The following is an 11,834-nucleotide window of genomic DNA, read 5'->3' on the forward strand; positions in this document are numbered from 1 at the left end:
TCTCTCTCTCTCTCTCTCTCTCTCTCTCACACACACACACACACACACACACACACACACCACACACACACACACACACACACCACACACACACACACACACACATAAACACGACATGGAACCTTATTATTAATCATGAAAGCTTGACCTATAGCTTAGGCTTGTTCCACTAGCTCCTACAACTTAACCCATTTATAGTAATCTGGTTTTGCCTCATGACCTTTTACTTCTTTTCCGTCTTGTACCTAGATTCAGCTCCTCTTTTCTCTCTGCCCAGAATTCCCACCTAGCCTCTCCTTGCCTAGTTATTGGCTATTCAACTCTTTATTAAACCAATCAGAAGGCGCCTTGGCAAAGATCTATCATCACAACGTAAAGGAATATTCTGTATCACATAGGGCACAAATGTACGGTTACAGTACTGAATACTGTAGGCAGCAGTAGCACACAGTATTCGTGTATCTCAGCGGTCCTGAGTGTATAGAATGTTTAGTGGAAGAGCATTGTATGAGACAAGGACACCACTGTTGGTGGCGCTTGTCAGCAGCAGCTCCCGCAGGACTGGAGCTGACTGGTGTGGGGGGGCTCAGGAGAGGGCTGGCCTCGGTTCACTGCACACAGCTGTGGGTTACAAATTCTGTAAACTCGGCTGTCACAAAACAGTTCTGTCTTTCTTTACTGATAAATTGCTACTGTAGCTTTCAACTTTTTGATGTTTCTGAAAAACTTTTGATTCTTTTTAATACTTGAAACACATTACTTAACTGGAAAAATAGTTTGTGTCTTTATAAGTTTTTCTCTAGGAAAATTTTTTCATGTTTTAAACTTTTATTGGAGATAGCAGTTTGGGGATGGAATGGGAAAGGTTAATAACCTAATATTTTAATTAAAAATTTAAGAATTGTGGAAAATAAAGTTTTCTAATATCAGAAAGAAAAAAAGAAAGTGAGAGAAGCACCTAAAACTGTGTCCCTCAGTGACCAGCTCTTCTTTAAAAACAGCAAAGGCATAAACGTACCCTGGTCTGCGCCTGAGCTGTCCTGGCGTTCTGCAGCGTCATCTTTTCTGTAGCTCTCTGCTCCTGGGGGATGGTGAGAGGAGCTCCCATGTGACCTTAGAGGCTCCAGTTGTGTAAGCAACGCATCACTTAGGGGACCCCTCTGAGGGCACTGTGGGACATGTGTCAGGGTCGTACTTAGCCTTTTGAGTGAGGATTCAGATGTTTGGCTCCTTTGTCTAGTGCCATATAAATACGTAGTTAGAAGGGGGGGACGTATTATGCTCAGTACTTTTGTCTTTTGATTGAAGAGTCAGATTTTTTTTCTCTGTCAAGTACCATATAAATAAGCAGTGATATTAATTGTAGGTTACTTTTTCTCATGTCTCAGGTGCACAGGATACATCTGATTTAATGTCGCCCAGCAAACGTAACTCTCAGAAGTACATAATAGAAGGCCTGACCGAGAAGTCATCCCAGATTGTAGACCCTTGGGAGAGGTTGTTTAAGATTCTGAATGTGGTTGGCATGAGATGCGAATGGCAGACGGATAAAGGGAGACGGTAATGAACGGTTGATTCCAGAATTGCTCATTAAATCTTTAGTGTGTCATCTCAGGACCCTTGTACAAAACAAAAGCTTCTAAGAAAATCAGCATCGTGCGTAGATACACTTCTCTGCAGGGCAATTTTGTAGCAGTCACCGTTCATGCAAGAGAAGAGGGCACTTTTTCATCTTATCCAAGATTCCCAGCTGTAGGGAACTCCTGAAATGTGCTGAGCGGGGCTGGGGAGAAGCCCGATGGGTAAGTGTTTGCTTACAAGTGTGACAGCTGCCTGTAAGACCAGCACTGGGGAGACAGAGACGTAATTCTTGGGGTGATCTGGCCGTCTAAACAAGCTTGAATTGTCTTGTTCGAGGTTCAGTGAGAGCTCTTTTCCCAATAAACAGTGTGAGAAGTGATCAAGAAAGACTTTCAGCATCAGCTTCACAAGGACATGCACTTACATGATTCCAGTACCACCCATGATCTGTGCCACACACAAACAAACACACACATTACAAGCAATAAGACAGTACTGAGTGTGAATGGTGCGCGTGTTTAATCCTAGCACTGGGGAAGCAAAGGTAGGCGGATCTCTTGAGTTCCAGGCCAGGGTCTGCAAAGCAAGTTTCAGGATAGTACTTTACAGAGAAACCTTGTCTCAAATAAAGAAAGAAAGACAGGAGGGAGGGAGGAAGGGAAAGGTAAGGAAGGTATGCATACAAAAAAACCCACACAAAACAATAAAAAGTAAATAAATAAATTTAAAAAGAATATACTGAGAACTTGATCCTATCCTATCCGTGCAGAGAAAAAAGAAGTTAACTTGATAGGCTTCTGTCATGAGGCTGTCTTTGGGGAAATTCACCAGTCATGCAGATAATAAAGAATGACTTCAATATGAATAAACATGTCTCAGAAGAACTCAAGTGGCAAACACAATGACAAAAAGATGAGAAGTAATAAATCTTCAGAGTAGAGAAAAATTAACACTGAACTGTTGATAGGGATGTAAATTAGTGCAGCTGTTATGCAAAATAGTGTGGAAGGGCCACAACATCTGACGGTAAACTACCTTTCATCCCTTTGGATTCCAAAGGGACTCAGCATATGAAAGAGACATCTGTATGTTTGTTTGTTACTATGCTGTTTTCAGTAGCTATGATACAGAATCAGTCTAGGTGCCCGTGAATGTATAAAGAAATTGCAAGTCTGATAGAGATATATTACAACATTATTCAGCCATAAGGCATCATGTTGCATCATTTTTGGTAAAATAGATGAGCCTAGATAACGTAAGTGAAGTAAGTCAGATACAGGCAAATTCGCCATGACGTTAATAAATGCTGTTTGGAATGTAGAATAGTGATCGTGTGTGCCTGTGAATGGGGTTGGGAAAGGAAGTAGCAAAAACGTCAGCTAACAATATCCGAATATAATTGTTACAGAAAAATAACTTCTGATCTCCTAAACGCAGAAGGTGCATGGTGAGTCACAATAGCTTAGCTGTGTGTGGTGCTGAGGATTGAACCCAGGTTCTGCTTAGGCCAGGTACGTTCTCCATTGCTGAACCACAGCCCAGTAATAGCTGATTTTATGTTTAATTTACATAATTGGAATAGAGGAGTTGGAAGTGTCCTAATTGGTGGTATGGAAGCTGAAACTTAATTACCCGAGGGCCAGGACTGGTGGCACATGCTTTTAATCCTAGAACTCAGGAGGCAGAACAGGTAGATCTGTGAGTTCAAGGCCACGTTGGTCTACTTAGTATATTCCAGACCAGCTAAGAGTGGTCTCAAAAAGCCCTGTCTAAAAAGAAACCTAATTACCCTGATTTGATTTGCATATGATACATTGTATAAAATGTTACACTGGGCCTTTGTGAATATGTATAGTTTTTTTAATGTTTAAGGGGCTAGAAATATTAATTACCCCATTTGATTATATACTGTATTAGATTATCATAACATATCACATGAATTTGTACAGGTAAAGTAAGTTTTTAAAAGACTGAAGTAATGGTCTAGTAATTGAGAGCACTGACTGATCTTCCAGAAGTCCTGGTTCAATTCCCAGCACCCACGTGGCAGCTCACACCTTCTACAATGTCAGCTCCAGGGGATTTGATACCTTCACACAGACAGACATGCAGGAAACACCAATGTACATAAAATAATTTTTTAAAATTTCATTTTACTTAATACTACAGCAGTTTCTATGCCCAGATACCCACAGCTGCCTCTGGCAAGTGCAGTGTTTCTCTCAGCGCTTTTCCTCCGTCGTTTGCTGGCAGGCAGTAAGGTGAATTTTGTTCCCTCCCCCCAGGAGCTGCAGTGACATCCTGCACCGGATGAAGGAGCTCTGCAGGTATATGAACAGCTTCGACAGCGAGGCTCATGCCAACTATAAGAACCAAGTGCTCTACTCCACGATGCTGGTCTTCTTCAAGAGTGCGTTCCAGTACATTAGCAGCATCCAGCCATCTCTCTTCCAAGGTCAGGTCGCTCGTGTGTGCTGTTGTGAAACCCAAAATACTAGTTTAGTGCGGATAAGAGGGAGACAGAAGTATTTTACAATATTCTACTTTCACCATTGCTGTGGGATTAAAAAGTCGTAGGGTGGTACCAGTGCTCTTTGTCATTGATGATTTAATTTGGTTTCTATTGATTCAGTTTCTGTGTAACTATCTCTCACTAGGAATTCCTGTATTAAGACCTATAACTAAATAGGGATACTGAATTCCTGTTTGAAAAGGAAGTCAACACTTTGGAGCATGAGAAGGGATAAGCAGTCCAAGGACAGCCTTGGCTACATACGAAGTTTTTTCAATTTGTTTTTATGTTTTGTTTTGTTTTCAGAGAAAGTGGGTATTTATTTAGTGGGTTATGGAGGGGAAGGGAAAGGGAAGAAGGGGGAAGAGCAGGGAGAGAGACAGAGAGAAACAGAGGGGGAAGGGCAGAAGTGAGGAGAAGGGAGCGAGGCAGAAGCTACCTCTTCAAGAGAGACAGAAAAGGAAGCTACATACTAAGTTTGAGGCCAGGCCTGGACTACACATGAGACCCTCTTTCAAAAAACTAAAAACACAAAATCAAGAAAGAAAACCCTAAAATGTAGAATGTAGATTTTATGAAGACAGCACAACAGACAAAGATATCTATCTATTTATCTATCTGTCTATCTGTCTGTCTGTCTGTCTGTCTATCTATCTATCTATCATCTATCTATCATCTATCTATCTATCATCTATCTATCTATCATCTATCTATCTTTCATCTATCTATCTATCATCTATCTATCATCTATCTATCTATCATCTATCTATCATCTATCTATTTATCTATCATCTATCTATCATCTATCTATCTATCTATCTATCTCTTTCTATCATCTGTCTATCTATATCTATCTATCTATCTATCTATCATCTATCTATCAATATATATATTGTGTGTTAACTTACGGTTTTTCATATGTTCTGTTTTGTTTGAAGCATGTAGTTATGCTGTGCATGTAATGTTCATGATCATTTTATACTTCATGGTCATTGTTTAAGTACAGATGCATAAGAACAAATGCAAAGAAGGAGCAGTCACTCGTGTTCAGCCCTTTGTAACGATCCAGCACATGTATGATCATATGGCCTTTCTTCCTGTGTGCAGAGATGCTCTTGTTTACCTAGTCAGGAACGCTGGAAATATTTTTATGACCTTTATTTTCATGTGGCACTTGACCTGCTCATATTCACTACTCTTTTTCTTACTTCATTTGTAACATTCCTGTGTCCTCCTCTGTGTAGGTCCTAACGCCCCAAGCCAGGTTCCCCTAGTTCTCCTGGAAGATGTGGCCAATGTATATGGTGATGTCGAAATTGATCGCAGTAAACACATACACAAGAAGAGGAAGCTAGCTGAGGGAAGAGAAAAAACCATGGTAACCTTTCCACTTAATCACTAACATTGTGTGTGTCATTTGTAACGTAAAACTTATTAGAAGACAGTACAGTTAAGCAAGGCAGTTGTCTTCAGTGGAGGTGATTTTGTGCCCCCTCTCTCCCTGGGTCACTTGACAATGCCTGGAGACATTTTTGATCGTCACAGCTGTGGTTCTGTGAGAGGAATTGATACTGGCTGTCTGGTGGGTAGAGGCCAGGGATACAGAACATCTCAGCAGCCGGGGAGTGTCACGGTCTGTGAACCCTGCTTTGAGTTACTTAACTATGTTTTGACTGATAGGTATTGGTGAAATTACACAACCCCCTGGGAACCGTTGGCTGGAGTAGGATGTATGATGGCTTCAACGGGCTTCAGGGTGGAAAGAAACAGGAAGGCTTTCTTCAAGCTTTAGAGGCGGTCCCCGCTCAGCCTCACTGTGTGTTCACCAAGTGCTGGTCCTCTCCTCCTAAGCACATGCGTGTGTGTGTTCCCTTCAGACTCTGTGTTCCCTTCAGACTCTGTGTATTCCAAGACGGATTTCTCAAACTTCTGCAGGCTGTTTGGAATGCCATCGTGTCTTCCCTGAAATTTGGGCTTCTTTAATAAGTGTATGACCTAGTTTGGAAGCAGAACTGTCTTTCATAGGTTGCAATACTATTGAACTCACCATTTACAATAGTAAATAGGGTTCTAATTCACCTCTCCTTGATAGGAAACAGGGCTCTGATGAAATAGGATATCCAGCTGAGAGTGAGTGTGTGTGTGTGTGTGTGAGTGTGTGTGTGTGTGTGTGTGAGAGAGAGAGAGAGAGAGAGAGAGAGAGAGAGAGAGAGAGAGAGAGAGATTCCTGCGGTGCACAAGTGTGTAGGGTAGGATTTTCCAGGTACGGGAAGCAGCAGGAGGGCACTAAGATCTGAAGGCAGGAAGGATAGCTACCACAGAGGAGGCACCTGGGACCCAAGAGACTGCTCAGTGGTTAATAGCACCTGGTTAATAGCTCTTCCAGAGGACCCGAGTTCAGTTCCCACCACCTACATCAGGCAAATGCTAACTCTGTCTCTAGCCCAGGGAACTCAGCACCTCTGTTATCTGAGAGCGCCTGCAGTCACTAGGGCATACCGAATGCAGAGATGTACACTTACACATAGTTAGAAATAATGAAAATAAATCTTTATTTGATTTTAAAGAAAGCAGGCATCCCAGGCAGTGTCGTGTGAGGTGAGCTGGGGCTGTGTGCTTCACCGAAGCCTCTGAGCTACAGTGACCGAGTGTGCTGAGAGCGCGGGACTGTTTGACGGGGCTGCTGACATGGGCAAGTGGTTGGCAGAATAACTGACTGAGGAAATTGATGACAGCGTGAAGCTCAGTGACCTGTGTGACCTTGACTGTTTTGTTAGCATCTCTAGACATGGCACTGACGTTTCTGGCAGTGGCCTTTCTCTGTAGCTCTCTTGGTTCTTTGGCTCTGTATGACGGGAAGAGTGGTAGAAGTCTTTACTGTAAGACTCCCACCTCAGCACATGTGTGCAGAGCAGAAGGGGCACTAACAGGCAGCTGCTTCCGGGTCTCAGGGAGTGGGCTTCTGTTTATTCTCTTGTGTGGCAGACTGTTGTGAGGAACCAAATTAATTAATGTCTCATATTAAGGAAATGAGAAACTAAAGTGAGTGCCACTTACACATTATCTCTCAGTATAAGAATCTGTTTTGATTTGACTTTGATTAAAATGATGTGTTTTGAATTTATAAGAAATCAACAAACTTAATTTTAGACATACAACTTGACAGCATGAGAATGGTAAGATAAAAATCATGTATTGATCATTGGAGATCAATATTAAATGGGAAATATTGCACATGCAGTATTCTTTGATATAAAAGCCATAGAAGACCGAGTTCAGAACAGTGACTAACGTTGCAGCTGTGATGGCATGTACCACTTCCAATGAGCCGTGCTCTTCCCGTAAGCAGAGTTCAGATGATGAAGAATGTTCCGCAAAAGGAAGAAACCGGCATATTGTTGTCAGCAAAGCAGAGCTCAGCAACTCCATCGAAGTGCTGGAGAGCTTCAAACTGGCCAGGGAGAGCTGGGAGTTGCTCCATTCCCTGGAATTCCTTGACAAAGGTGAGTTGTGCTGGTATTGACACCATTTAACCATATCAGATCAACTCTAAAATGTCGTCGTGGTGTTTGAAATGTCAGCTCTCATTGCTTATTGAATCGGGTCTAGCCATTTGCTCAGTTTATAGGGTTCTTTTTTGATTGGGAAACGGATTGAATTAACCTTCATCTTTGAGTTCCTCCTAGGCTGGCGGGGTTGGGCAGAGGGGAGGGACGGTGTTTGCTCTTCCTCCCTGTGTTTGTGCTGCTCCCTTCTTTTTCACGCTCTGGTTCTCTGCTCTGCAGTGCAGAAGGCAGTGTGGCTTCTGTCTGCCATCAGCTTTGTTGCCTTGAACGTAGAGAAAGCCTGTGTTCCTTTTTGAGACAGGATCTCAATATGTAGCTCCAGCTGGCCTGGAACTCACAGAGATCCTCCTGAGTCTGCCTGCCAAGTGCTGGGGTCAAAAATGTGCATCCCCTTGCCCACTTGGCTGCTTCCTTTGGAAGGAAGATAGAAACGATTCATGTGCCTGCTTTCTCGGGCTCACTACTTCCTTGCTAACCAATCACTTTTGCTTTCCCGTTAAATCAGGGCCCATTGATTGCCTGTTGGGTGTGAGCGTGCATCCTGTGGCCTGCTCGCACGTGACCAGACGGCCCCCGTCAGATGTGCTGTGTTCTAGTTTCTAAGGGAATATAGCCTCGCTTTCTTTTGATGTGTTTATTGTAGATATGACTAGTTTTGGAAGCAGTTTTCTTTAGTCATAAATCGACCTTTTTAAAAACAGATAAAATGAGCAGCGGGGACTATGTAAGACCTTGTCTTAAAAAACAAACCAGATACACAGAGTGACACTTGGGAAGTGTAGTTCTTGGCATGTACTATGTGCTTACAGCGTTGGTGTGTAAAAATCCTTCTTGGGTTGGTAAGATGGCTCAGTGGGTAAGGGCACCTGCCAACAGATCTCATGACATGGGACCCACATGGTAGAGGGACAGGACCGACTCCTGCCACGTGTGATCTGACCTCCATACCTGCACCATGTTGTACATGCGACCTAAACAAGTAGGTGTGGAAAAAGTCTGCTTGCATGTCAGCTGTTTATAGCCCACCAGAAATTGCCAAGCACTGGTGAAAGGAACCATCCATCTTTACTAGTTGCTGTGTTTTTCTCCTTCCTGCCTGTGTGTTCACCAGTTTGGGGTGAATTTGCTTTCAAATTCTCACACAGAATTTACAAGAATTTGTTTGGCGTGGAAGACTGACACCTGGCTGTGGCTGAGAATCTTCCTCACGGATATGATCATCTACCAGGTACTGTGACCGGCATTTCCAGCTGCTGTGGCTGTGCAGGGCGGGACTGTTGCAAACTGTCTTAGCATCGGAGCTGTGCTGTGCTCCACTGCCCAGCCACACCTTGGAGCATTCTGGGTTGAGATTACAGTCCACTTTGATCCACAAGTGTCTCACTTTCCTGATGACTTCTGGTGTGTTCAGTCCATACTCATGCTCTCCTGTGTATAGAAGCAAGAGCCCACACAGCCGGTTTTATCTCCGTCCTCTTGCACCTTAAAGATAGTGTAAATACTTCTCAGTTTTCTTAATGAATATTTGTCCATTTTAGGTTGCCATACAGAATATCATTTACTTCAGTTGATCCCTATCACCCAGCAGCCATCTTTGTGCCGTTCTACCTCCAGCAGCCTCTTTCTCTGTCATCGGCTTCTCTTTTTCTCACCTGTGGTCCCCTTTCTAGTCTCGTGACCTCTACCTACACTCACACCCACATGGAAGCATCCAAAGCTTGGGTCCACGTACGAGAGAGAGCATGTACCATTTGTCTGAGTAGGAGCTTTCCTAAAACAGCACTGCTGCTTCCGTGTTCACTTCTTCCCTCTGCCCTGCTGCCATCTAGACTAGTACACTGTTCTGTAGCTACCAGAATGAGGAGAGCAGACAATTGCTACCGAGATGTTGACATGGAAAGTAGCCAGCTGGTTCTATAGAAATGATGCATCTAAAATGTCCTTTATCGGAGATTCTGTGCTACCTGCACGTCTGTGTGTGTGTGTTTTAATGTCAGTATTTTTCCTCTTTGTGTTTGTGTCTTTCCAAGGGTCAATATAAGAAGGCAATAGCCAGTCTGCATCACTTAGCAGCTCTCCAAGGATCCCTTTCTCAGCCGCAGATCACAGGACAGGGGACTTTAGAACACCAAAGGGCACTCATCCAGCTGGCCACCTGTCACTTTGCACTGGGGGAGTATAGAGTGAGTATCTGGTGGCTCAAGGGGCATTCTCACTGGCTCTGTGGCACCCTGGAATCTCCCTTGCCTGAGGGGTTTTTCAAGTCAATGCATGCTTCCTAGATTGACCTTCCCACTTGGATCTCTTACTTAATTTGCTGCTAAGAAACACAGTGATCTTGTTTGACTTCCTGGTTTTGTAGTGTACCTTCCCTGGAATTGAATGTCAATTCTGTTTACTTCTTCTTCTTTTTTTTTTTTTTTTTTGAGAAAGTGTATCCCAGACTCTTTGAACTTGTTGTGTGGTTTAGAGATAGGCATTATATATACTTACTAGTCTATGCAAAATTGTGGTATTTCTAACAGTGAGAATAGGTTTTTCTTCCCTGTTTCATAAAAAGTAATCTAACCGTGTGTTTCCTTGTGTCCACCATTGAGGAATGCAGCCCCCTCCGCACGCGCTGTCCACCTCCGCACTGTGGTGGCTGCCGTTCGCTCAGAGCCCCACGCTAGTGCCTGTGTCCTCTCTCCTGCAGATGACATGTGAGAAGGTCCTGGACCTGATGTGCTACATGGTGCTACCCATACAGGATGGAGGGAAATCACAGGACGAGCCCTCCAAAGTAAAGCCCAAGTTTAGAAAAGGTAGAGTGAAATCTTGTTCTCTGTCACAGTTGTTTTAGGGCCTTGGCTAAGACATGTCACAGTTCCTCCAGGCTGTGTCCATAAGCAGCTGTGAATCTGCACCTTTTCCAAGCCCTGAGTCCACTTCCTGAGTTTCTTATCTCTGAAGAACATCATCCCTTTGTGCACTAGGGGGTGTCTTGAGCTTTACCTGATGCCACATTGCTAGGAAAAACTAATGCATAGCTAATCATCTAAATTTTCATCAAAGAAATAAGAAAGAGATATGCAGATTAAATATGAAGACAGTAGAAGAGGGAAATAATCATTAGAGCAGAACTAAGAAAATGAATCAAAGTCAAAGGCTGTTTCTGTGATAATATGCATAAACTTGATACAGCCCTAGCAGGTTTGACCCAGAAGACAGTGGCCTCAAATTAGAAATATCAGGAATGAAGACAGTATCACAGCAAATCCTGGTTACGTCAAAAGGACAGTAAGAGAACAATTTTATGCCAAGAAACTTAAAAAATTAGATGCAGTGGAAAGTTTTTGATAAGCACATCTTAAAAAAAAAAAGAAATGACACAAAATGAAATAGCAATCTGTTATATCAAAAGGATTAAATTTGATAGAAAAAAACAAAAACAGGCAACACAGACTGCAAAAAGCAAGGCTGTTCAGCAGTGGTCCTGAGTGAGGGCAAAGGAATGGCCGCCCTGTGCTTCTGAACGTGAGTAAACGCCTGGAGGACAGCATTGCCGGGAAGATGGCTCAGCATCACCTCCAGACGGGGCTTTACCCACTGGCTCGTGCCTTCCAACAGAAATGCTCTCTGTTGATGATCTGAATATCCTTGTACTTCGTGTGCAGAGGAGGAGTACTGAAAGTAAATGGACGCTTCATTTAGATATAGACCATGTTAAGGAGGATCCATGTGTATAAAAAGGCATTTGTTTTTGCTACTTCTTGCCTGTGATTACAGGAAGATTTAAGATATAAAGCGTACAGGCCATAATGAAAAGGATTGAGATCTTAGTTTAAATGTCAGTGCTTAAAGTTTTTCCTACAAGTACACATGAAGTTGTATGTAAACATTTTTGTGTTTAAAGTGAAAAATTAGAAATCTCATGAACAGGCTGTGGTGACTAAAACTAGATGACTGGATGGGAGTCGCGTGTGTGTGTTTATTCATGTTTTTATGTATGTATGTATGCATGCATGTGTATGTGTGTGTATGTAAAGTCACGTGTGTGTGTTTATTCATGTATGTATGCATGCATGTGTGTGTACGTACAGTCGTGTGTGTGTTTATTCATGTATTTATGTATGCATGCATGTGTGTGTAAAGTCGCGCGTGTGTGTTTATTCATGTATTTATTTATGTATGTA

At 42.8% G+C, this 11,834-nt stretch overlaps 1 protein-coding gene across 3 annotated transcripts in view; it reads left to right on the plus strand.

The window, feature by feature from the left end:
• Ints10 (integrator complex subunit 10) overlaps positions 1-11,834 on the plus strand; it is a 29,747-nt gene that overhangs the window by 8,320 nt on the left and 9,593 nt on the right. For all 3 annotated transcript variants that reach the window (XM_026777888.1, XM_005370882.3, XM_005370883.3), the window contains exons 7-13: positions 1,389-1,560; positions 3,867-4,036; positions 5,338-5,471; positions 7,443-7,596; positions 8,805-8,887; positions 9,690-9,842; positions 10,355-10,463. In XM_026777888.1, the coding sequence (XP_026633689.1) occupies positions 1,389-1,560; positions 3,867-4,036; positions 5,338-5,471; positions 7,443-7,596; positions 8,805-8,887; positions 9,690-9,842; positions 10,355-10,463 (975 nt within the window). The remainder of the gene's footprint in view (positions 1-1,388; positions 1,561-3,866; positions 4,037-5,337; positions 5,472-7,442; positions 7,597-8,804; positions 8,888-9,689; positions 9,843-10,354; positions 10,464-11,834) is intronic.

Source organism: Microtus ochrogaster, unplaced genomic scaffold, assembly GCF_000317375.1.
Source record: "Microtus ochrogaster isolate Prairie Vole_2 unplaced genomic scaffold, MicOch1.0 UNK89, whole genome shotgun sequence".
Classification (NCBI taxonomy): domain Eukaryota; kingdom Metazoa; phylum Chordata; class Mammalia; order Rodentia; family Cricetidae; genus Microtus; species Microtus ochrogaster.